The sequence below is a fragment of the Bactrocera neohumeralis genome, chromosome 4 (assembly GCF_024586455.1).
Source record: "Bactrocera neohumeralis isolate Rockhampton chromosome 4, APGP_CSIRO_Bneo_wtdbg2-racon-allhic-juicebox.fasta_v2, whole genome shotgun sequence".
Lineage (NCBI taxonomy): Eukaryota > Metazoa > Arthropoda > Insecta > Diptera > Tephritidae > Bactrocera > Bactrocera neohumeralis.
The window spans coordinates 81,998,405-82,026,385 of record NC_065921.1 but is presented as its reverse complement, the minus strand read 5'-3'; the positions used below and the strand labels follow the sequence as shown (position 1 = coordinate 82,026,385).

At 30.9% G+C, this 27,981-nt stretch overlaps 2 protein-coding genes across 4 annotated transcripts; one reads left to right on the top strand and one right to left on the bottom strand.

The window, feature by feature from the left end:
• Positions 1 to 607: 607 nt before the first annotated feature.
• On the top strand, positions 608 to 27,407 carry LOC126755147 (muscarinic acetylcholine receptor DM1). 2 transcript variants are annotated; one of them, XR_007666461.1, is made up of 6 exons: positions 608 to 1,049; positions 6,853 to 8,093; positions 8,165 to 8,336; positions 9,640 to 9,776; positions 10,568 to 11,602; positions 27,306 to 27,407. XR_007666461.1 is itself a non-coding variant. In XM_050467519.1 (5 exons), the coding sequence occupies exons 2-5, from the start codon at positions 7,171 to 7,173 to the stop codon at positions 11,388 to 11,390; spliced, it is 2,055 nt and encodes a 684-aa protein (XP_050323476.1). In that variant the 5' UTR covers positions 608 to 1,049; positions 6,853 to 7,170; the 3' UTR covers positions 11,391 to 11,719. The 2 variants fall into 2 exon arrangements, 1 of the variants encoding a protein (XP_050323476.1); XM_050467519.1 differs by lacking the exon at positions 27,306 to 27,407 and having other exon boundaries at positions 10,568 to 11,719.
• On the bottom strand, positions 20,305 to 24,617 carry LOC126755148 (uncharacterized). 2 transcript variants are annotated; one of them, XM_050467522.1, is made up of 3 exons: positions 24,528 to 24,611; positions 23,479 to 23,642; positions 20,305 to 20,839 (listed from the first exon to the last, which is right to left on the bottom strand). In XM_050467522.1, exons 2-3 carry the CDS (start codon positions 23,618 to 23,620, stop codon positions 20,457 to 20,459), a joined length of 525 nt encoding a protein of 174 aa, XP_050323479.1. In that variant the 5' UTR covers positions 23,621 to 23,642; positions 24,528 to 24,611; the 3' UTR covers positions 20,305 to 20,456. The 2 variants fall into 2 exon arrangements, with proteins under 2 accessions (XP_050323479.1, XP_050323477.1); XM_050467520.1 differs by having other exon boundaries at positions 23,479 to 24,617.
• Positions 27,408 to 27,981: the final 574 nt, after the last annotated feature.

Genomic DNA, 27,981 nt, shown 5'->3' with positions numbered 1-27,981 from the left:
GCCTTGTGGCAAACTTAATATAACCTGTTCAGAATATAATAAAGAGCTTTTTACGTTATATGCCTTTTCAAGCCAAAAACTGCATTCTTCAGCAGGCGTTTGCGAAGAAAAAAAATTAACTTGGAAAATAACGGTCACGCTAATACTTATCTACGTATACAAGTACTGTGACATACAGACGCAATATTTTTGTATTGTTAAATGTCGTAGGTGTATGTATGTATGCGCTATTACATACAGATTTCTGTTTATTTGCGCGCCTGCGTGCGTGCGTGTGCGTGTATAGGTGTTTCTCTGTATGTGTGTGTGTAAGTGCTTTTCCAGTGCTCTCATTTTGATTAACTTTGTGAATTAGTAAAGTGTGGTGACGGGCTAATACAATGGCAGCTGTAACAACAACAGCAACAACAAAAACAATAATGACAACAATAATGCCAACAAAAACAACTGCAAATAATAAGAAAACAATAAAACAATAACAATAGCAAAATAGCACTTAAAGCCACCGCAATATCAACAGCATATATTAAGAATCGTACAACAACAAAAATAATTATAATAACAATAACAACAACTATTGTATTGTATTATCGCCCAACAGCAGCAACAACGTCAACCGCAAACAAAATAAACAATCATTCGCATCCATATCCGCATACATACAAACACACACACGCACATACATACATACATGCGTATGTATTTACAACAGCTGTGTATATACATATATATGTATGTATGTCATTTGTTGAGACGTGAAATCGCCCGCATGACAGCCAGCTTGACAGTGTGGCAGTAGGACACAAGACAGGAACTCCTTTATTTGCATGTAAAATGAACTGTCAAACTGTGGCGCTAACAAAAGCGGCAATGCGACGAGTTCGCATGAGTAACGACGACCACGACGACAACAACAGCTACACAAACGATAAGCAGCGGTATAACAACAACGGCCAACTGCAGACAAAAGTATTGACTGGAGCAGCAGCAGCAGCAGCCGAAGTAGAGGCAGTGGCAACGCCAGCACGCACAATCACAAACACAATGCGGTAAGTCCCTAACTATGTATGTATGTATGTATATGTATATCAGAGAGTAAATCGAACAAATCAGCTATTTGTATTGAATATTAACAGCTATGAAATGTGTTACACTCACCTATATGTACTTATGTACATAAAATACATATATACGTCAATATTTACATGCTGAGATGCATGCGCGCAGACAGTGCGCCTCTTTGTATGCCATTAAAAATGCATTAGTGGCAGTATCATGCATTCTGGGTGAGGCAGACATAACTTCGAGAGATTAGTGTACAAAATATAGATTTGGAGAAGGAGTACGACCAGGGCTTGGCGGTCAGTGAAAAGTGATAAGATTAATTTAAAAAAATATTTCACCATATTTGTATGGCAGCTATATGCTATAGTGATCCGATCTGAGCAATTCCTTCGGATCTTGCATTATAGTCTTAGATATTAATCTGTGCCAAATTTCGTGCAGATATCTTGTGAAATAAAAAAGTTTTCCTACAAGAATTCGAATTTAATCGGTCAGTTTGTATGACAGCTATATGCTATAGCGGTACGATCTGTACAATTTATTTTGGATATTTTAGCATTTTCTTACACAATAATCAGTGCCGAATTTCGTGAAAATATCTCATGAAATAAAAAAGTTTTACATACGTGGACCTGAGTTTGAACGATCACTTTGTATGGCAGCTACATATATGCTATAGCAGTGCGATATCAACAATTTATTCGGAGATTGTAGAGTGGTATTGGACAATAGTCTGTGCTAAATTTGATGAAGATAGCTTGTCAAATAAAAATTTCTTCATACAGAAAATTGATTTCGATCGTTCAGTTTGTATGGCAGCTATATGCTATAGCGATCCGATATCGACGATTCCGACAAATAAGCAACTTATTGTCAAAGAAAGGAAGTGTACAAAATTTCATATCGATATCTCAAAAACTGATGCACTAGATCGCATTTATACAGAGTTACAGACAGGTACGGGTGCTTAATATGATAGTATGTTGGGAGTATAAGAAATTTAGAGACAATCGGACCATTTTAATAGCTCTCAGCCACAACTTTTGACATAACTGACTGTAAAATCATAGAACCCTAGACTTCTGCAAGCAATCCGAGCCATTCCCGTTTATATAACGGGTTGTTTTGTTCTTGCTGACATTGTGCCAGTATCATATATACCTTAGTAAGCATCTGGTTAAATATATGCTGCACGAAAATATATCGACAGCTTCCTAGTTAAGTGTACATGATGTTGTTGTTGTTGTTGTTGTTGTTGTAGTGGTAGAAAACATCCCTGAAGTGAATTCCGTTCCCACGACAGTCGGGTCTACTGGAACGGACCCGGATTTTTTTATCCGGTCAAGGACTGTCAACTCTGCAGAAATTCAGCCATTACAACAATAACAACATCCCTGAAGTAATTACGAAGAATTCAGCTGAGTTGACAGTCCTTGGCCGTCTAAAAGTCCGTTTCTGCTTCGGTAAGGTAGATCCGACAGTGGTGGCAACAAAGTAAGCGGTGCTTAAATTGTTCTAAAGATTCGTAACACTTGTAAAAATATCGCTGATTTTCAGACCTGATTTTGATTTAATCTGTTACAAAAATTAAAAACACTGCTTCAGCACCTGTAAGACAAACTAAACTGAAATTCTGTTCAAAGTTCAACTTTGACTGATAAAATTATTACTTTGTACTGTCTAGTTTTGAGCTGACCCTTACAAAACCATTCCTGTAGTACTTTGTATTACAAATGAGCTCGTGAGATTCCTTAATGAGAGATATAATTGCTTTTTGTGATTGCCGCAGATCTCGAGGAGACTATAAATACGTGGAAAACAAAAACAAACTATTTTTTCTCTGATTTAATAAATATTTTTTACATTTTTAGAACTTCTGAAGCTCTTTACCAGGATTAAATGTAATATTAAAATCAAGGAGTGACAGTTTTTATAGATTCTTCGCACTGTCGGCTTATGAATGTCGCAAGACTATAGCTGTTAGTTGCTATAATTTCATAATTCTACACTGGCATATAAAGAAACACAGCATTCAACCATTCGCTGGTAATAAAAATTTATTCACAGCTAGTTCTATAGAATAGAACCATACCAAAAATTAGTATCGGAGTTTTTTCAAATATCTTGCAACATGCTTGTCAGCGACAATGTCGAGATAATTCAAAACATATAACCACAAAGAAACATATTAAATTATATTTTTCATGGTTATTATATATATTATCATAGCATTTAACGCATGCATCCAGAAATAAATGCATACATTTAGACATTATGGTTCTGTGCACTTGATAATAACCCTAACATATCGTTAACTAAATATGTATATGAACACATAAAATGGTTAGATAACATACAAATACATATACGCATATGGATTGTGTTGCACAATTAAAAACAACTCCATATAATTTATATACAAATATACACAAATGCACATTAGGGTGGGTCAAAATTCTAATTTGTTTTTTTTTTCGTATGATACTCTGAAAAATTGGCTGAATAAGAAAGGCTATATACGATATTATATACAAATATACACAAGTACACATTAGGGTGGGTCAAAACCCGATTTTTTTCATGTGGTACTTTGAAAAATTGGCTGTTAGACATCTCTAAGAAAAGCTATATACTATATTATAAACAAAAATATACAAATACAGATTAGGGTGAGTTAAAAAAATCGAATGTTTTTTCATTTGATTCTATGGAAACTGGATAATAGATCCTCCGCCTAGCGCTTTGCTATTTTTTTCGTGTTAACAGAGAGATTGTATACCGTTTCGATTTGATCACAGTAGTAAATCATCAGGATGACGAGTTGAAATCCGAATGACTGTCTGTTTGTCCGTGCGTTCGTCCATCCGTGTAAGCTACGTATAATCTGAGAAAAATGTGAAATATCCTAATGAAACTTGGTAAATTTATTTCTTGGCCAAAAAGATAAGAACGAGTTCGTAGATGGGCCAAAAATTGTCCAAATCCAACCAAAACTGTTCAAGCCCCTAGGTACCGAATATTTGGATCCCAGTACCTGTACTTGACTTTTGACCCCAAATATCGGTTAATGTGTGAGATATTTAAATGAAATTCAGGCTTAATCCTTTCCTGACAACAGTACGTGTGTATGTCAAAAATGGGTTGGATCAGATCAATACTTCCTCTAGCTTCCATATAGGTACCTTATATAAAGATTTTCGAACTTCCGAATGACTTTGTACCGCATATATCGGCCAATATGTGAGTTATTTCAATGAAAATGAGGGAACGTATTTTACTTATAACAGTATATTTTTGTGCCTAAAATAGATGAAACTGGGCGACAACTTCCCCCAGCTTCCATATACCAAATATAAAGATTTTCGAACATCCGGCTGACTATATATGATTGGTTTTACACCTTAAAGTATTTTCCTGGTTTTGATTCTTGCTGACTTTAGTCCTTATGATTGGTGATTGTATGTGAGGTACTTAATGACACCTAAGGAAAATTTTTTTCTGACCCACCCTAATACACATACATTTAATCAAATAAATTAGATTTAAAAATTGTATAAAAGCAAAAGAAATATCGAATAAAAATTAGAATGCATTAATTCTCACTCAATATAAGTCTTTAATACCCCCCACCAGCGGTAAGGTATTAAAGAAACTGTATCGAGTATTAACAGAGTTGTTATATTCCGCGTCAGCATCGCACTATATACGCCACTAGGCTGCCTATAGCATCATTGCGATACAAAAACTCTCATATATCCACAACACGTGGGGTCGGTCTCTTCCCCAGTGATATGCTAAAGCTTCAAGGATTTTGGAACCTGCAACTCTGCAGAAAAGCCTCTTAACCTGAGTTTGATATTGATATTTGCAACAATCAATAGCAGAAACTCACTAATATAGATATCGTAATATCGTGTCTGCTATGTTTCTATATTTTCTACAGCAATCTTTGCATAATACTTGTCACTCAGTTAAAATAGACACGCATATCAGCTGTTCATGCAACATCCGGCATAGTTGCCACTGCCGCTTACACCAACGAATCGATCAACATATCGGACGTGTTGAATTGGAAGTGAAGCTTCCGTCATCCATTCATTCTCGTTGAGCAATGCAGGTACTCATGCTTATTACAGTTATAACAGGTACTTGATTTTGTATGGCATCGGCATTGGGTGGGCGGTGCATTCAAATCTTGCAATTTTGTTTTTATATTCGCTTGAATACAATAAAAGATTTCTATCGATAAGAAAGTTGTATACCGTTTATACTCGTATTACTCCAGATATTTATTTTATACTACTTTGTTCGATTCGCAACCAAGTTTTTATAATTAATATGCCACAGATTAATAAAAATGCTCCCAGGATTTCATCTAGGTATCTCACTTACAATCACCAATCATATGGAGTAAGGTCAGCCGGATGTTCGAAAAACTTGGTATGTTTCATATAGGGTCTAGGGCAAGTTTTCGACCAATTTCATCTATGATGTCCAGTTAGTATAGAAGTTTACGAAGACGATGCTGTATCGCGTAGCACAACAATGGTTCTCTCGCTTCCGTTCTGGAAATTTGGATGTGAAAGATGCACCTCGCTCTGGTCGACCTATCGTTGAAAAAGTCGTTGAAATTGTGAAAAAGATTGAACAGGACCACCATATAAGCAGCCATGACATCGCTAAGGAACTTAGCATTCATCCTCAAACGGTTTCGAATGAATGAAGAAGCTCAATGTTTGGATACCACATGAATTGTCTGTAAAAATTTAATGCACCAAAGTACCATCTGCGATTCTTTGCTGAAACGAAATGAAATCGAACCATTTCTGAAGCGAATGGTAACAGGAGACGAAAAGTGGATCAAATACGACAATAATGTGCGAAAAAGATCATGGTTCAAGCATGGTGAAGCTCAACAAATGGTCGCAAAGCCAGAATTGACGCCTCGAAAGGTTATGCCGTGTGTTTGGTGGTATAGGAAAGGAATCATCCACTATGAGCTGCTCCAGCCTGGTCGATCGATTGATTCTATATTTTACTGTCAATAACTGATGAGATTGAAGCAAGCTATCGAAAAAAGACGGCCAAAACAGATCAATAGAAAGGGCTTCGTCTTCCATCAGGACAACGCTAGACCACACACATCTTTGATAACTCGGCATAAAGTGAGAGAGCTTGGCTGGGATGTTTTGATGCAACCACCATATAGCCCTGACCTTGCACCATCGGACTAACATTTGTTGCGGTCAATGCAGAACTCCCCTAGTGTAGTAAAGTTGGCTTCAAGAGCAGCCTGTGAAAATTACTTGTCGAAATTTTTCGCCGAGAAACCAGAAAAGTTTAAAACTAATGGAATAATGTCTCTATGTAGCGTAAAAATGGCAAAAAGTGTTCCACCAAAATGGTACAAGTTTGATTAGAAATACGAAAAGACTTTTTCGACTACCGCTAAAAGTGAATATAATCCCTTATTAGCCTTTGATTTTGAACTGAGTTCTTTGTTACTTCCACTATTGATCCGACTGTCGTCGTTTTAACATGCTTCTTCCTATCCATACAGTGGTAAGTTGTCCGAAATAAGAACCTTTGGTTAAACTCTGGTCAATTTTGGTAACGTAGAACCGGCAGTAGTGTGAACTGGACTTCCGTAAAACATTATCGGTGCTTAAAAATACAAAGCTATAGTTTCATACTGCAGCATATATTATATAATCTTATCTACATACATATTTCACATATATATTTTCATATATTTTACTCATACAATGCTCTTATGCTTCTTTGCAGATCCAGTTAATGGGCAACACATTCGTACGTTTTCGTAATACATTCGTTTTGCACGAAGCTTAATCATCTGGGTACTTGGCAACAAAAGCTTTAATTAAAGAACAACAGCAATACATATGTATATTTGCACAAAACTATCAGTGGAATAATTAAAACTAAACAAGCAAACAAAGAAACAGAAAACCAAAAAGCAAAAACTTAACAAACAACAAAAAAAAACTAAAGCAAAAACAAAAACCAAGAAGGAAAAACCAAAAGGGAAAATTGTAATTGTAACTAAGACAAAAAAACAAACAACAACAACAACAACAAATCAAAATGGGCCCACTATTTTTTGCACGTCTGGCAATGCCGGCGCACGGGCCGCCCAGCATACTGGAACCGCTGGCACCGTCATTCCGCACAACGACAACATCGACGACGACGACCACAACAACAACTACGACAACCACAACAACATTAGCGCCATCTGTATTCACTGCTATGTTGGACAATGTGACCACAGTGATTATCTTAGATAGTGAAATAGCACAAAATCAAACAAACGCCACCGGCATCTACGGCCCAAAGGGACCCAGCTACTCCATCTCATCAATGGTGTTCATGGGCTTAATTGCCGCCATACTCAGCATGCTGACGGTGGTGGGCAATTTTATGGTTATGATCTCATTCAAAATCGACAAACAACTACAAACAATCAGTAATTACTTTCTCTTCTCATTGGCCATTGCCGATTTCGCCATCGGCCTCATATCGATGCCACTGTTTGCGGTCACCACCATACTCGGCTATTGGCCATTGGGTCCACATATCTGCGATACATGGCTCGCACTGGATTATCTCGCGTCGAATGCATCCGTGCTGAATTTGTTGATCATCAGTTTTGATCGTTATTTTAGCGTTACACGACCACTGACATATCGCGCTAAACGTACCACCAATCGGGCAGCGGTCATGATTGGCGCTGCCTGGGGCGTTAGTCTGCTGTTGTGGCCGCCGTGGATTTACAGTTGGCCATATATTGAGGGGCAACGCACGGTGCCGCAATACGAGTGCTATATACAGTTTATCGAGACCAATCAGTACATCACGTTTGGCACAGCGTTGGCGGCGTTTTATTTTCCGGTAACGATTATGTGCGTGCTATACTATCGCATTTGGCGTGAGACGAAGAAGCGACAGAAGGACTTGCCCAATTTGCAGGCGGGCAAGAAGGACTCGTCAAAGCGCTCGAACTCAAGGTAAGCGCTGCATGCTTCTATGTTTCTAATATATGCTTACTAAAGCTGTGTAATTTTTAATTTGCTTGCAGTGACGAGAATACCGCTGTCAATCACACGGGCATGTTGCCCTTTGGGAATGCTGGTGATGGCCATGATTGGCGGCGACCGCGCTCCGAATCCTCTGCCGATGCTGAGAGTGTTTATATGACCAATGTGGTCATTGATACCGGTTATCATGGTCTACATTCACGCAGATCAAGTGTGAGTATTGTCTGGTTTATATTATTTTCATTAAGAAATTTTTGCTTTCAAAAAGTAATTTTTTTTTTATTTACAACCTACATTAATAATATCTTATCAAAAAATTCAAAGTTCATCAATTGTTCAGTGTGTATGACAGCTACATACATATGTATGTATATGCTATAGTGGTCCGATTTGAACAATTTCTGCGGAGATTGTGGCGTTGCCTTGAGCAATAATCTGTGCCAAATTTCGTGAAGATATCTCGTCAACTGGAAGAGTTTTCCACTCCAGGACTTGATTTCGATCATTCAGTTTGTATGGCAGCAATATGCGATAGTGGACCGATCTGAGTAATTTCTTTGTATGTGGTAGATTTGACTTGTATAATAATCCGTGCCGAATTTCGTGATGATATCTCGTCAAATAAAAAAGTTTTCCATACAAGCACTTGATTACGATCGTTCAGTTTGTATGACAGCTATAGGCTGTAGTGCTCCGATTTCGATAGTTTTGACAAATGAGCAGCTTCTTAAGAGGAAAAGTACGTGTACAAAATTTGAGATCGATATCTCAAAAACTGAGTGACTACAGACATACAGGCATGGCGAAATCGTCGACTCAGCTCATCACCATTTATATATGCTCTATAAAGTGTCCGACATTTTCTTCTGGGTGTTACAATCAAACTTTTATATACCCTGCTCAGGGTATACAATTTTTGAACTTAAACTTATTAACGAACTTTCAAAATCTCCTTAAAAGTGTCTTATTGAAAAAACAAAGTCTACATTTAGGATGGCAATGAGGTGACGAAGCTGTAGAAAATTAAATTTCAAAAATATAAACAAATTTACTGTTTAATTACTTAGTCTCAACAGAAACGAATGTCTTACTTACTAAAAGTAAACAGCTTTCATTATAGCCTACATTTAGGCTAGCATTGCTAATATTGCTTTCAGCGCCCGAAAATGGCAAAAATTTAATAAGTTTGTAAAAATTGTCAATACTATATGTTTTTGTTACCAGTATAATAGTTTAATTGTTTTGAAAATTATTTTAAAATATTAAAAAAATAACATAATTAATAATTTTTTTACATACATATATTTTAATTTTTTTAATATGTATATTTACTATTTTTATATTTTTTTTTTTTAATATATTTACTATTTTTTTAATATTTGATAACTTTTTTTTTGTCTATTTATTATTTTTTTTTTACTATACATATTTAAACTTTTTTCTAAAATATTATTATTATTTTTTTAATTCATTTTTTTATAACCATTTTACTATAATACACCCTTTTTTCTTACAGATCAAAAGCACCAACACGATCAAAAAATCATATTCTTGCTTTGGTGGCATTAAGGAATGGTGTATTGCGTGGTGGCATTCCGGACGGGAAGATTCCGATGATTTCCCTTATGAGTTAGAGGAACCTTCGGATTATGGGTAAACTTAAAAATTTTCTGTTTTATTGTTTAGTTGATTTAAAATTACAAAATACGGGATTTCTATAAAAAAAAAAATATTTTACATAATTTTAGGCGCTGATGCTAGCTATTAATACTTATTTAGTATTATTGGAAATATTATCCAACCTGATTACATCGGAAACCCGAATTTTTATATAAATTTTTATCATTTGCATAATTTTAGGCGTTAGACAGTTTTATTATCATCAGAAATGCTGTCCAACAGAAGTTATAAGATAATCGAAAAAATTATAGCACAATCGATTTTTTTTATAAAATGTTTATCGTTTTGCATAATTTTAGGCGCTGATGCTAGCCATTAATATTTATTAATTAAATATTTATTATTATTAAAAATATTTTCCAAAATGATTAAATTTAAAAACCGGATTTTTATGTATGTAAATTTTTATTGCTTGGATGATTTTAGGCGTTGGATAATTTTATTATCATCGGAAATGCCGTCCAACAGAAATTATATTATAAATTAATCGAAAAACGCTATTTTTTATTAAAAAAAAATTTCATTTGCATAATTTTAGGCGCTGATGCTAGCCATTAATATTTATTAATTAAATATTTATTATTATTAAAAATATTTTCCAAAATGATTAAATCGGAAAACGGTATTTTTTATATAAATTCTTACCGTTTGCATAATTTTAGGCGCCGGCGCTAGTCGTTATTCCCTTCTAATTATTTATATCTTATTATAATTTATTATGATTAGATTGACAATAACATTCTACGGTTTCTTAACCCTTTCAGCTGCACATCCGTGAGCGTGGTACGCGACAACTATTCACTAGGCGGCAGCGCCTGCGGCGTACGTCCGCCAAGCATACTCCTACCCGATGTCTCACCCACACCACTACGCCCGCCCCTGACACCACTCTCGCAACTGCAAGAGATCTCCTCTGCATCGGGTGCACGCGATTCACGCTCCTTACCAGGCAATAATCGCATCAGTTCACGTTCGGTAAGTCAAGATTCCGTTTATACAATACTAATACGGCTACCCTCGGATGGGGCTAGCGCCAATAATGGCCCAGAAGCGCCATCTATCAAAATGATACACGAAGACGTATCGCTACCGATCATAAGCGCAGCACCGCCACCACGACGACCACTCTCATCACGTGATTCCGAATATAGTTTACCGTTGGGCCGACGCATGTCGCACGTCTCACACGATGTACGCATACCGCTCAATGCGAAGGTAATACCTAGACAATTGGTCAAACATGTGCATGCCACATCGCGCGTCGTCGCCAAGAAGAAGAAGAAGTCGCAAGAGAAGCGACAAGAATCGAAAGCGGCCAAAACGCTATCGGCCATACTCTTGAGTTTCATCATCACCTGGACGCCATACAATATACTGGTGCTAATCAAACCGCTGACCACATGCTCCGATTGCATACCGAATGAATTGTGGCAATTCTTCTATGCGCTCTGCTACATCAACTCGACCATAAATCCGGTTTGCTATGCGCTGTGCAATGCATCCTTCCGCAAGACCTATATACGCATACTCACCTGCAAGTGGCACACACGCAATAGGGAGGGTATGACGCGTGGCGTGTACAACTGAGTAAGGCCTATGGAGGGGACGATTATGCGTCGCCGCGAGGGCAATGCTGGCCTCTTCGAATTGAAGCAGAATCCTAAAACTAATACATAATGAAAGTGTAAGCCATAAGCTAAGCGCTGGCTTGGCGCTCGGTGCGGTACGGTGCGTTGCGGCACGTGTGAAGCTAACGGTTTTCGTTGCTACAGCTGGCGGGGAATCTGCATGAACAATGTGTATGTAGCATACTATTTGTATATTAGCGTTTATATGTTTCAGTAATGTGGTTTAGATATTGTCTTTACATATATTAACAATAGCAGTACATACATAGATATACTATATTGGTAAACACATACATACTCACACATATACATATACTACATAGGTATAAAGTGGGTTCAGTTGGTTTCCGGTTTGTTGGAACAACACGCGTACTTGCAACATACATACATACATATGTGTGTGTGTGGTATATAAGCAGGGTTGCATTTTTTTTTTAATATTGGACTAAAAATCAGATTTTCAGTTTTTAATTACGATTTTGGTATTGAAAATTTAATTTTTAATTATTATTACATTAAAAAAAATTAAATTATGAAAAATTTAAAATTTAATTTTAATTGTTTTTAAACTAAAAAAACTTAATTATGAAAAATTCAATTAAATTAAAATTGTGAAAAATCTTTCATTATTTTCAAATTAAATAAAAAAACTTAATTATGAAAAATTTTAAATTTAATTATTCTTAAATTAAAAATAATTAATTTTTGAAAAATTTAAAATTAAATTATTTTAAAATTGATTAATTTTTGCAATTAAATTTGAAAAAATTAAATCACTAAAAAACGGAATTAAAAAAACAATTTATTTTAATTAATTAATTTTTATAATTAAAAAATTTTCATTTCGATATTTGGGCTTCAATTTGTATACCCTGAACAGGGTAAAAAAATCTTTTAGATTAAAAAATTATGCAATTAAATTAAAAAAACAGGTTTTTTTCAATCCGCTATTTGGGCTTAATTTTATATACCCTGAACAGGATATTATTAACTTTGCCACGAAGTTTGTAACCTTATGTAAAGTAAAAAAATTAAATTTTCAAAAATTTTAAATTTAATTTTTTTCAAAAATTTTAAATTTAATTTTTTATTGCAAAACGGAGTTGAAAGTTGAAAATTTATTTATTTTTTTAATAAAATAATTTTTGCAATGCAAAATAAATTTTTGGTCAATACAGTTTTTAGGATCAACTTTTTTTATACTCTGAACGGGATATTATTAAGTTTGCGACGTAGTTTGTAGCACTGAAAAGAAAACATCGTGGCCCCCTACAAGGAGTATACATAAATGATCATAATGACGAGCTGAGTCGATTTAGTCCTAGCCGTTTGTTTGTCTATCAGTTTTTGAGATATCGATCTGAAATTTTGCAAACATGCTTTTCTTTCCTAGAAGCTGTTAATTTGTCGGAATTGCCGATATCGGAGCACTATACCATATAGCTGCCATACAAACTAATTTATCAAAATCAGGTGCTTGTATGGAAAACTTTTTCATTTGAGGAGATATTTTCAGGAAATTTGGCATAGATCATTACCGAAGGCAATTATACGATCTCCGAAGAAATGGTTCAAATCGGATCACTATAGCATATAGCTGCCATACAAATGGAACGATCGGATTTAAGTGCTTTGTATGGGAAACCTTTTCATTTGAGGAGATATTTTCACGAAATTTGGCATAAATCATTACCGAAGGCAATGATACGATCTCCGAAGAAATTATTCAAATCGGATGACTATATCATGTAGCTGCCATACAAACTGAACTATTGGCTTCAAGTTATTGTATGGAAAACTTTTTTATTTGTTTAGGAATTATAACTTCGGACCTTTTTTATTATTTTTCAATACGATTTTGGCATCAGAATTTTGAAAAATATTTTTAATTAATATTTTTGCGCCTACAAAATAAAAAAATTTCATTTAAATGTTAATGCATTTATTTTTTAAACATTATTTTTTTGCAACCCTGTTTATAAGTACATATACACATATGTATGTATATGTGTGCACGTACTTGCGCCCCAACTAATCGTATATACAATATATACGTATAAACATTTATATATACATATATATTTAAAGACATACATATGTGTATTGTATCAACTAGATTATAAAATTTTTTTATTTTGGCACCAACAACAATGAAAAAAAAAACAACCAAAAACATAAAAAAAATTAAACCAATATAACATTTAACCTAAGGACCTAAGTAAGGATAATTGTGTTATCTGGAAAGACTTGATTCCTTTATTTTTGTGTATATTTTGTTATAAGTATTCGCGCAATAGGAAACAATTTTATACCGCCAACGTACTGATTTTTTAATAAATACTCGTAAATATAATTGAAAAAGTATTATACATACATATACATATATAAAGTTTAGCGTAATTCCTAGAACAATAAAATACTACAAAAATATAAACAAATTACTAACACATACATACATACATACATGCATACCTACATACATACATATATAAATTTAATAAACGAAAATGTAATTGTGTGTACAGAAAAAAGCAACAACAAAAACAAAAAGAAAACCCAAAACAATAACAAATCATTAGCGTAACTAGCGAATAAATTTAATTTCCTAAGCACATGCGAAATTATGCTCGTACATACAGGCGTTGACCTATGAAAACTGAAACACCACGCTTATAAATAAAAAATAATAAAAAACATGCATATAATATATAGCAGCATACCGTTACACTAGTATACCAGCATTTGCGCGCGGCAGCAAGCAAGTATACGCACACATACACACACGCACGCATACATATAGTTATATATAGATAAATGCTAATAATATAAATGTATCCATATCGATATCTATGCATGTGTACATATGTGTGTGTGTGTGTATCTGTGAAAATTGCATGTTTGCCTTGTAAACACATACCAGCATATATAATACATGTGTTTGTATGGGTGAGCTGTGCCAGCTGCGCGTAAACTCCATTAGTCAACTGCGTACACATACCGTTATATCGTTAATCCGTTTCGTGCGCTTGCATATATGCAGTTTTGTATACACCGTTACCTACCAACCCACATAGCACCCTACTACCATACATATGTACATACATCCATACCAAAATAGCTGCAAAAGTTGTTTGTACATGTGGCAAAGGCACGTGCACACACACACACTCACATATACATTTACTTGTTACTTTTATTGATTTTTCTTGTTTTTGCACTTCAACAATGGAGTATCAGTTGAGGTTTTAAGCTTTTTAATTTTACACAAATTTCGCACGGTTGTAGTGCACTTCCGCCATTATGCGACAGTGTGTATTAGGGTGCGTCGTTTTAATTCAATTTTGTTTTCTCTTATCCTCAAGTTCCTCGATTTCTAAAAATTTCCAACACTATATGGTATGACACAATGTGATTGATAGCACTGGAGATATACGACTGAAACGACATCTATTGACAAAATACGAAAATTCGAGTTTTAGTATAGCGTCGTAGCTGATGTTCTACAAGTTTGAGCCTAAAATGGATCCTTGAGCTGCTCCTGACGTACCAACTATCGGTCATGGTCCCTATCTAGTTTGGTAAAGCAGTTTTCTGTTGCTGAGGTAGGTAGGTTGAAGGCGTTTCGGACATCTAAAGTCGCCAGCAACACTACATATTCTTGTATATTTATGCCATCTACGCTTTGTGGCTTCTACATTTTCAATGACTCATTTTATAGCTCCTAGAGTTGAACTGCGGGGTCTATAGCCGTGTTGTCTAGGTGAGAGTCCTCAAGTTTCGTTGATAGCCGCCTCGAGTCAGGGTTTAGGTAGCGTTTCATAGAGCATTCCCGCTGTATCAAGCATACATAGTAATTGGTATGCTTATGGCAATTTGGGATCTCCTTTTCCTCTACTGATTAGCACCAGGCGTTTTTTGTGTGCTTTTTCCAGAGTTCATGGAATATTCCGCCTTGTGATTTGTTTGCTTTGAGGTTGCCAGTGGCTAATTGCAACTCTTCGAGGGTAAACTGGGGTGTTCGTGGAAATCTTTGAGTATGTTCTGGATCACTAGCTCTTTTTTCGTGTGTGGGGAAGAGTGCGACCACGAACAGATCCATTTTGGCGGCGGTTAAGTCTGGCGGCTTTGCTCGAGTTCCGAGTTTTTTCGTTACTATTTTATACCCAAGTACCCAAGGGTTTTTGCTAAGATCCTCGCGTAGTTCTTCCTATTTGTTCCTTTTGGTGTGCCTCCTTTTTTGCTGCTTTGTATTGATCTCGTGTAGGATCTGCGTAGACGGAGGCATATACGTCTGAGTTGGGTATTTCTTAAATTGTTTTTATTTAATTATATTTGTATACATTTGAATAAATTACTAATTATTTTTAATTTTCTAATATTTTTTTTAATTTAATTACATTTTGTATATTTTTAAATTATAATTTTTTTTTAATTATGTTTGATTTTCTTATTAATTTCTTTTATTTTTCTCTTTTTTGCGTTAAATTAATTAATTATATTTTTTTAATTTTTTTTAAATTACATTTTGATTAATTTTAAATTATAAATTTTTATTTTCCGTATGTAATTATTTTTAATGTAATTTTGTTGATTTTTTATTTATTTTATTTAATTTTTTATTTTATTGTTTTTAATTTTTCTTAATTTTATTTTTTATACCTTTAATTTATTTATTGTATTTTTGGTTAATATTATTTTATTCAATTCTAATTTCATTACATTTAAATTATGAATTTCTTTTAATTTTTTTTAATTTTCTTAATTTTATTTTTTATACTTTAATTTAATTTTTAATGCCTTTTAATTCTTTTTAATTTTCCTAACATAATTTTTATACTTTTAATTGATTTTTGTTTTAAATTTAATTGTAGTTTCATTACTTTTAAATTATGAATTTCTTTTAATTTATTTAATTTTCTTATTAATTTTTAATTTTTTTTATTTTATTTTTTATACTTTTAATAGATTTATTATTTTTTAATTTTTTTTATTTATTATAAATTTTTTTAAATACTTTTAATATGTCATATTTTTAAATTTTTTATTTTATTTTGTATACTTTTGAATAAATTATTAATTATTTTAATTTTCTAATTAAATTTTTATACTTCATTGTGAAATTATAGATTTCTTTTAATTAATTTAGTTTTCTTATTAATTTATTTTAATTTATAATTTTCTTGTTAATTTTTTTAATTTTGCTAATTTTATTTTTTATACTTTTGATTGATTTTATTATTATTTTTTACTTAATTATATTTTGAATACTTTTAAATTGAAAATTTCTTTAATTTATTTAATTTTCTTATTAATTTTATTTATGTTTAATTTTCTAAATTTTATTTTTTATACATTTAATTAATTTTTAATTTTTAAAATTTATTTTTATACTTTTTCATAATTTTAACTTTTTTATATTTTTTTGTTTTGTTATATTTTTTAATTTTGTTTTATTTTTTAATTGTTTTTATGTTTTTAATTTTTTTACTTTTTTTTAAATTTTTTTTATTGTTTTTTTTAGTTTTTTTTGCACCAATCTTCTGTGTAATGTTCCTAAACAACGAATATATAGCTGAGCAGAAAAACAAACAAATAATTGCATGTACCAAAGACTTTTTATTTGTGATTAAAAAATGTTACGTTTACAGAGACATAATTCATATATATATACTTACATACATACAACTAACATATACATAATATGTATATACGAGTAATTAATGCGTTTTAGTATATGTGTATTACGAGTATTAGTCCCGAACCTTGCCTTGCAGAATTCTAAAACTGTTAAAAATAAATAAAAGTGGGACCTAAACGAATATTAAATCCGCAAACTTACATACATACATACATACATGCATACAAGCATACAAACATATATGTATGTATAAAGTTAAAACTATTTTTAATATATTTTTTAAATTATTATTATTATTTTTTTGGTTTAAAATAATTTTTTATCGAATAAGTGTTCCTTTTAGTCGTGAAAACATATTTTCTGCAAATACAAACATACAGACATAAATCAATACATACATATCATCACCTAAAATGCAAAACAACGTGTCATTAAAAAAATAACCAAAATCGCTCACAGATATAATATAATTACCAAAATATAACCATTTTGACTTCAACATGATAACAAAATAATAACCATTTTATAACCAAAACTTAAATTTTGTTGCAATGTGAGTGGCTTCTATTATAACGTTTTCCTTCGCCTTTAAACTTATGAAAATTTTTGTTCCGTTATTTTGCATTTTAGGTGACGATATGTACATACATATGTATGTATGAACAATCCAAACTTTTTTTACCAAATTTCATTCGTCATGACTTTTTATAAAAAAAATACAACTAATTATTAGTAAAATAGTAAGAAATACATATGTACAAATTAAAACAAGATTTACATACTATATCAATGCAAACCGTTTGAGAAATAGTACAATAACACCGTTATATTATATAGTATATGTATCTGTTATATTTGTAAATTCAACTATAATTGTTAATGCATTAATTAAGTTTCCTAATTCATACACAAACTGCGATCTACAACAACACAATAAGGCAAATGCCAACTCAGTTATCGACTAGGCGCTTACACACACATACACACACGCACACACACACACTACTATGAATTAATACATTTCAGTAAGCGTTTATAGAAGTTGTAAGAGTTGAAGCGTGGAATTCGTTACTTTATATTTAACAAAAATCAGAAGAAAATAATAACAAAAACAACAAGAACAACAACACAAATGGTACTTATAGCAACAAATACTCGTATATTCAATCCCACCACAGAACTTTATTATGGCAAGAACAAATAAATGAATAATGAAAACTGTGCAAATATTTAAAATTGCAAAATACTACAACAAAACAACAACAACACACTAAAGAAAATATATGCAAAATAACACAAGTTGGGCACAAACGCAATAGAAAATGCTTAGAGGTTTAAGTGCAATCTGCAATGATCAATAGAGTTTAGGGCAAATTTGCTATGTATGTACGAACTAGATGTGTCTGTGTGCATTGCGGCGTTACATGGCGTACGGAAAAATATACACACACACACACTGGATATAATTAAAATGAGAAAACACACAAAAATACAAAAAAAATGAAATAAATAAAAGGTGGAATTAAATTAAGCAAAACACAGTTGGCGATAAATGGTTATAGTATTAATACTGTAAATAGTTTGAAGCAAAAACGCGTAAACTTCAAGATCTAAATGTTCAAATAAAAGTTCAAAAATTGAAAATATACGCAAATGTGGTCTCATTTTGCTCTTAGAGCATATTTTTATTGTGATTTCGCTTGCGTTTGTTTGTTGTTTTTGTTATTATTTTTTATAAATTATATTAATTTTGACAAAAAAATTAATTTAATTTAATTAATTAATTATTAACTATTTTTTTGTCAAAAAAAAATAATTTGTTTTAAACATTTTTCAAAAATTTATCCCAATGAATGCAAAAAAAATTATTTAATCTTTTTAATTAATTTAATTAATTAATTTTTTTTGCATTCATTTGGGTAATTTTTTAAAAAAATTAAATTAATTTTTTTGACAAAAAAAATAGTTAATAATTATTTAATTAAATTTGATTGTATACAAAAAATTTTAAATTTTTCTTAACGATTAATTTTTAAATTAAATTTTTGCTATTAGAACATATGTACATATTTGTTATTATTTTATATAAATTATATTAATTTTGACAAGAAAAATTAATTTAATTTAATTAATTAATTTTATTATTTTTTTTTACATCCATTTAGGTAAATTTAAAAATAATAATAATTTTTTTTACAAAAAAAATTAATTAAGTTATTTAATTTATAACATTCATTTAGGTAAAATTAAAAAAAATACTAAAAAAATTTAATTTTTTTACAAAAAAAATATTTAATCAAATTAATTTAAATTTTTAATTATTTAATTTATGTTATTCATTTAGGTAAAATTAAAAAATTATTAAAAAAAAAAAAATTTTTTTTGAAAAACTAAGTTAATTAAATAATTAATTCATTCTTTTTTTTTCTAATTAATTAAGTTAATTATTTTATTTATTTATTTAACTTTTTTTTATTGTTTTAAATTTTTTGTTTTTTACATTCATTTAGGTAAAATTTTGAAAAATTATGAAACAAATTTTAATTTTTCTTTGCGATTTTTTTTTTAATTTTTAAATTTAAAATTGAGCAATTTAAAATTTTAATTATTTTTATTAAATTGATGTTTTTTAACGTATACATACATACATTACATGTATTTGTAAAACATTTACTTAAAAATATAATTTCTAAAAAAAGATAAAAACAAACAATTGAAAATTTAAATTTTTAAATACATTTTTTTTAACAAGCAATTTAATAATATACATACATACATTTTTTTTTTTTATAGAAATATTCATAAAAATAATTTAATTAATTTAATTTAAACAAATTGTAATTAAAATTGAATTAATTTAATTTTTTTTTTAATAAAATGTATTAATAAAAAATATTTATAAACTTTTACATACATACATACATACATATGTACATACATACATATGTATGTATGTATGTATGTATGTCGATACTAAAAAAAAGGCAATTTAAAATTTTAATTATTTATTTTTTCATATAAATTATACATAATTTCCAAAAATAAATTTAAAGAAATTTTTCATGTTTTTAAACGGATAATATTTTCGAACATTTTTTTCACAATTTTTTTTAATAATTTTTTTAGAAAAAGGTCAAATTTTTTTAAAATTTTTTGCAAATTCACTTCTAAATCTAACTAATTCTTGCATAAAAGGTAAGTTTTGAAAAACACAATTATGAAAAACAGCTTAAAATTATTTTAAAATGAATATCTTATTTTTGAAGCAGCATTTTAGGCGCATTTTTCTTAAAAACATTTTATTTCATAATTGTTATATAATTCTTTACTTATAGCGTATATATATGCATATGATTGTAATATAAGATAGTTTTAAGCCTATAATATTTACTTCTTCACCGCCTCTTTGTCATCTGGATTGTCTTTCTCTGCTGCCTTGCCATCAAAAATTTGTGTTGCCTCCAGTTTATCTAAGAGTTCCTTGCTGCCGCTACGTGTCAGCAATTGTGTTGTCTTTTGTATTGTTGTAATTTTTTGTTGCAAATATTCCTTGCGTCGCTCTTCCGCTTTTTCGAGTTTCTCCTCCAAATCTTGTAGATTTAGCGTGGCCGTCTCATTTTCGGCCGCTTGTTCCATCAATTCTTGTATGCGTTTTGGTGGTTGCTTTTTCACTGTAGCAGCGAGTAGGTCCTCTGCTTCCGGAGCACCTGCAGCGTAAACTTTCGTCTCAGTGTCATCGCTTAACGGTATTATGTAGGCTTCCGAAGCGGCTGGAAGAAGTGAAGATAGGGAGATTTTGTTAATGTTGAAGGTTAAAAATGCGGAGTATAAAAGTGTATAGTATATGCAAAAAAACATTAATAAGTAATAAAAAAAAATGTGTATTTGCCTAAACTATCAATATTTAAAAAAAATATATTTGGCGATATTTCTCTAAAAAAAAGGATATGACGTCGAGGTTTCTTATAGCCTGAACATGTTATCTGACGAGTTATCTTCACAAAATTTTACACGATTTATTATCCAAGCCAAAGCTACAATATACCAAGAAATTATTCAGATCGGACTACTATAGCATATAGCTGCCATACAAACTGACCGATCGAAATTAAGTTTTTGTATGGAAAACTTTTTTATTTGGTGAGATATCTTAACGAAATTTGGCACTGATTATTATTCAAGTCAGAGCTACAATATACCAAGAAATTATTCAGATCGGACCACTATAACATATAGCTGCCATACAAACTGACCGATCCAAATCAAGTTTTTGTATGGAAAACTTTTTTATTAGACAAGCTATCAGATAGAAATTTGACATACCATAGATTATTCAAGATAACGGTACAATCTACGAAGAAATTATTCGGATCGAACTACTATAGCATATATGTAGCTGCCATACAAATTGTACTTTGATTTCTTCTTATCTTTCTTTTATAAACCCCTTTTAAGCTATAAAAATAGACTTGTGAAGGGTATATAGCTTCGGAAAAGACGAAGTTAAGGATTTTCTTGTTTTATTCCATTTTTATTGTCTGTTTTGTATTTTGAAAGAGCACAAATTAAATTTATTAAAACTAAGCATTAAAATTTCTGCAAAAAAACAAAATCATTAAAAAGAAATAATTGTCAATTTTTTTATTTTTATTCACATAGATTGAAAAAAAGATGTACATGTATGTATATTACAAATTTTTATTTTTTCGATAATTTTGTAATGTTAAACATAAAATTTTTATTGAAATTTCCTTGTGGCTTTGAACCTCAATTTAGTAGTAACGGAGTTCCGAAAAATCAATTAACTAATTCCACTAAATTATAAATAAAAAAACTTATTCTTGTGAATTCTAAAGAAATAAAATTTTTTTTATAAAAAAAAATGTTTTTTTTCGAATAAAAACTATATCTGTAGCTCATCGGAGTTCTGAAAAAGCACTTAACTAATCCTTTCAAATTCTAATTTTTTTTTTTTATAAAAACAAAAAAACGAAAAAATTTTAGCATTTTTTTTTTTTTTAAACAAAAAATTTTAGCGAATTTTAATTTAAAATAAAAAAACGTATATTGCTAATTTTTATTTTTTTTATAATTTTGTATTTTAAAAAATAAAACTTTATACTGAAATATCTTTGACAGAAAATCATCGGAGCTCTGAAAAAGCACTTAATTAATTTTAAATAAAAAAAAATATTTTTAATAAATAAATTTGTTTTTATAAAATCGAAAAGTTTTGTTTTGCGATGAAAATTTATAAATTTGCTACAATTAAATATTTTTATCTCAAAATAATAGTTTTCACAAATAAAAAGTAATTTTTAATGTTTTTATAGCCTATGTTCATTATATGTATATGTTTGTATGTATGAACATGTATGTATGTGCAAGTATATGTATAAGTAGAATTGGAGTTCCAGAAAGCTTTTAATTAGTAGGTATATATTTCGTTTAAGTTTATAAATTTTGTTTCAGTAATTTTTTTTTAATTAAAAAGCATTACTTTGCAATGCATTTTTTTAAAAAATAATTTTTACAAAAAACAGTAATTTTTATTTTTTTATATATGTATGTATGTACATATGTATGTATATATGTATGTATTTATATATATATTTTTTTATTTTATTACTTTTTTATTTTATTTTTTAATGCAAATATTAACTTTGACACTTTTCACAGCCATTTTTTGGCTAATATTTTAAATTACACAAAACCAGTAATTTTTAATTTTTTTATATTAATAATTTTGTGTATGTACATATGTATGTATTTATATTTTCTTATGTATTTTATTATTTTTTGTATGTATTATATTACTTTTTTTAATGCAAATAGCAATTTTGTCACTTTCACAGCAATTTTTTTGTCTAAAATTTTAAATTTTCTAAATTATTTTCACAAAATACCGCACACGTAGTGCCTTGCTAGGTGTACTTATTAGTATATATGTACATATGTATTTTATACATATATTTATTTTGCTATAAAAATGTATTTATGTATTTTTTTTCGGTAAAAAAATTATTATGCATTATAAATGCATTTTGTTATATAATATGTATGTATGTATGTGTATATTAATATTTTCTATTTTTTTACATTATTATTTTTATTTTTTTTTATAAAAATTTATTTATATATTTTTTGTTGGTAAAAAAATATATGCATGTATATATTTTGTTATATAATATGTATGTGTAAATATATTAATGTATTTTTATTTTCTTTATTATTTATAATTTTTTTAATTTATAAAATTATTTATTTTATAAAATGCATTTATGTATTTATTTTGTTATAAACATGTATTTTTATATTTTTTCTAAATTTTTATTTTATTTAGTTTTGGTAAAAAATTTGGTTATATAATATGTATGCATGTACATATGTATATATAAATTTTACTTACGATATGTATCCTTTTCACCACTATTTTCTTGATCACCCATTTTCGATTTCGAATCCGTGGCGTTGTCACACACTTTGTTAGCCGACAAGGTTCTTTTGCTGTTTGCTTCGCTAACGGCCGGCGTAGAAGTTGAGCAGCCCATATTAACGGGCGATGGCTATAAGCTAAATTAATATTGTATTTTTTGTTTGTCAGTATTCTTTTGCTATTTAATTTTTCTTTCTCTATTTCGATTTCTCCTTATTTCTTGTCTTTTTCTGTCTTTTTTTTTATTTACTATTATTTATTTTTTTCCTGCCACTAATCGTTTTTTACTCTAATGACTGCCATTCTAATTGCGTTCGCAACGAAATGTCTGTCTGTCTGTCTGTATGTTTGCATGCACATATGAATGTTCGGCTGTAATTTCCCGCTGTCAATCGATTTCTGATCGAGTGTCCATTGCAATCAAAACTATGACAATTTCCTACAGATTAAATATGCACATAATAGTGCCGCCACATGTAAACACACACGACTAATAACTGGCATACACACACCCACGTGCACACATGTACATATATGTATATGTATGATAGGATAATGTCCTTCAGCACTGAACCGCACACATTACACTTGGCAAGCATTCACTTGAAGCTGACATCCTGTTACTTTAGTTTCAAAGTCGTGTATGATTCGATTTCCGCCAACAGACATTGTCGTTGTCGTGCTCGTTGTCATCGTCGTCTGCAGTTTGCGGTTGCGACTATTGCGAGTTAGTTGGCCACAAAGCCACAAAATCAATGTCAGCCACACTGTGTGACTGATAGAGTTTTAGATCTATGGATTTCGCAAATATTCCAATTACGTGTGTATATACATACATATGTACATACATATGCTTATAACTACATAACTGTTCATTTGTTTGTAAATTGATGTGGTTTTCCCCACTGACTTTGTGCCATTAACTCATATATTTCACAACTCGCTCTCCTCTAATGCCTTTATGCATGCAAATCACATGTCTGTCTGTATATAATAACCGTTATTTTACATGTTGTGCACACCGTCATTACTGTCCAACCATTCCAGCAACGAAAACAGAAAAAATTTGCGCCACTATCGGCACTTTCCGGTTCAATCATTCGGACAGGACTAAAGTGTCAGGATTCGCAACTCAGAAATATACGACCAAAAGGCCGGAATGTGGGCGCATAGCTGTATATACATATATACATACATACATACATCACTTGTAGCCAACGTCAGCGTTAGTTAAATGTTAGTTTACGTGTTGAATATAAGTTAATTGCGCTGAGCGGCAGTAAGTCAGTGCGCTAATGCATGCCCATTGGTCATTTATATTATGTAGATATGTATTTATTGTAACTATATGTTATTAATTTATATATTTATTACACATGTGCTTATACAGACATAGTATATGGGCTATTACAACGTGCTAGGTAAATATTTGGCATTAACAGGTCATATAAAATTCATAAGCAAAGATTTTTATGCCCTGAACAGCAAGAGGAAAAGTTTCTAACACCCAGCAGGAAGCGTCCCAGAGCCTATAAAATACGAGTATATACACATAAATGATCAGCGTGACGAGCCGAGTCCACTTAGTCATTTCCGTCTGTCAGTCTGTCTATATAAACGCGAACAAGTCGGTCAGTTTTTGAGATATCGGCTTGAACTTTTGCACACATTGTCGACAGCTTCGATCATATACACCCATCTACCGCTGTTGAAGGCGTTTCGGACATCTAAAGTCGCCAGCAGCACTATTCTTTTGTATTTATGCCATCTACGCTGTGCGGCTTCTACACTTTCAATGACGCATTTTATAACTCAGAGAGATGATCCGCCAGGTCTAAAGCCGTGTTGTCTAGGGAGGAGGCCTCCTGCTTCGTTGATAGCCGCTTCGAATCTGGGTTTAAGTAGCCTTTCATAGAGCTTTTCCGCTGTGTCAAGCATGCATTGTGGACGGAATGTGGAAGGCAAGTTGGGATCTCCTTTTTCCAGCGTTCAGGGAATATTCCGGCTTCGAGGCAGGCGTTGTACATATTCAATAGTGCTGCGTTCGCTCTGCAGTGATTATTCGCCTGGGATCCCGTCCGGGCTTGCCAGTGGCTAGTTGCAGCTCTTCGAGGGTAAACTGGGAAATTTGCAGAAATCTTAGAGTATATTCTGGATCAGTAGCCCTTTTTTCGTGTGTGGGGAAGAAAGCGTCCATGATCTGATCCATTTTGGCATTTTTTCTTTCTTCATTACTTACCTCGATGGCGTTTTTGCCTCAGCTTCTTTTTTTTCTTTTACTTTCCTCGATGGCTGATTTGTATGGATCGACTTCTCGGGATGCTGCTTCTCTGCGCCTAAGATAGAGGTCTTTTCATATCCCTGCTGTTAGAAATTTAGCTGTGAAGGTTATTTTAGCTTCGGTGCAACCAAACCGTTGTTTTTATTAATAAAGACATACTTACATATACACAAACATATCCTTCTACGAATGCACGTGCAAAAATCACAATTTTTCACACAATTTCAACCATTCTTTAATTGCATCATTAAATAATATTTATTATTAAAAAATATATTTATAAATTATAGATAATTAAAAAATAACTAACAAATTATAGACAATTAAAAATAATTAATTTTTTTCTAAAGGAAATTTTTTATAAGTTTTACAGTCATGTATTTTCTGCTTGTTGTCGTTGTTGTTGTTTTAGCCGTAAAAATCTGCCGAGTTGACAGTCCTTGGACGGATAAAAATGACAAAAATCGGGGTCCGTTCCGGTTACGTAAAGCCGACTGTCGTGATAACGGAATAATAATTTTCTGATTTTCCTTATGACATCGTTAAGAATAGTAATTTTTTTTATTTTATTTTTTTTTATTTTACTTTTTTTATTTTATTTTAATATTTTTTTTTATTTTATTTTAATATTTTTTTTTATTTTATTTTAATTTTATTTTTTTATTTTAATTTTTTTATTTAGATATTTTTTTATTTTATTTTTTTTTGTTTAATTTTTTTTATTAAAATTCTTTTTTATTAAAATTTTTTAATTTTGTTTTGGTATTATACGTATGTATGTATGTATGTATGTATGTATATTCTTTTTAAAATACATTATTTATTCACTGTTATAAGAACACAGAAAATTATCTTGAATTTTATAAAGAATTCCTTTAGTTATGTGTGTATATAAATTGTAATTTCTACCCATTATATGCTAGATTCCTATGAATTAAGCATACATACATATATGTATGTATATTGCTTATACTATTTCCTAGCTAATTAACTAACACTTTTCAATTAACTTTTTTTACCTCTATATGCACTTAAGTAAAAGCTGCACTTATCTAAACACTTCCTTGTATGCTTGCGCTTATCTAATTCATATAAACATACATACATACATGCATTAATAGCTTATTTGTACAAATATTAATATTTCGTATGCCTTGTTAGCATTGACCTAAAATCTTTTGTATTGACCTAAAATCTTGACATTGACAACTTTCTTAATATTAGTGATTGTTTGTCTACATGTTATATATTATATACATATGTACATATATGCACGTATGGATCTTGAAATATTTGGAGTAACCAAACTTACATACATATATAAAACTGAATTGTCAGTGGTGTGGGGACAAAATGAAGCATAATATAGTTGTTGTTGTAGCGAAAGAATTTTGTGAGTATAATATAGTATATAAAGCTTTTTATTTGTCAATTAAGTAATTAACTTTTACATTAATATTGATTTACGAATACACATTATTATTATCTTTATCTTTTTATATCCTTTTTTCAAATGTAGTTACAGTTGTCGCATTAGGAAAATTCGTCCATCCTGCTACTAAGAATCTACATTTGACTGTTAAAATAATACAGAAATTATTGCCAACAATACTCCTGCTGCAATAGTTGTCCTTTTAATGCAAAACGACATCATTCCAACAACATCATTCGGCAACACACGCTACCGCAGCAAGCAGACAGTAAATTGAATGACTTTATATCAATCACAAGCGACAGGAACAAAGTACATTGCAGTTTCAGTAACATGACAATGTTACTACCTGTAAATACAATGTATATTGCTATATTGTCAAACATTCATTTTTAAAATTTATAAGTTATCCAAGCGTGTAATACGTACCATAAACATTTGTTAAATATTTTAGCGCTGGTGTCTTAAAGAAAGCATCGGCATAAAATATTTGAGAATATCCGTTAAACCACCAAAGGCAATCGCTACAACTTGAGCGAACACTCGAGTAAACTCATCATGTACTTTCAATTTTCCGGCATTATATTCATGAAACAATCACATTCCAGCTTTGCAAGTTCCAGCCAAAGCCGCAGCCACGGGCAGGCAACACATCCAATTTGTATAATGCTGCCATTTCTGCAGCTAGTCGCTTAAAACATTACTTGCAGACCTAAGTTATGATACCAATATTATTTATTTTAGTAAAAAGTGTTTGTATTTG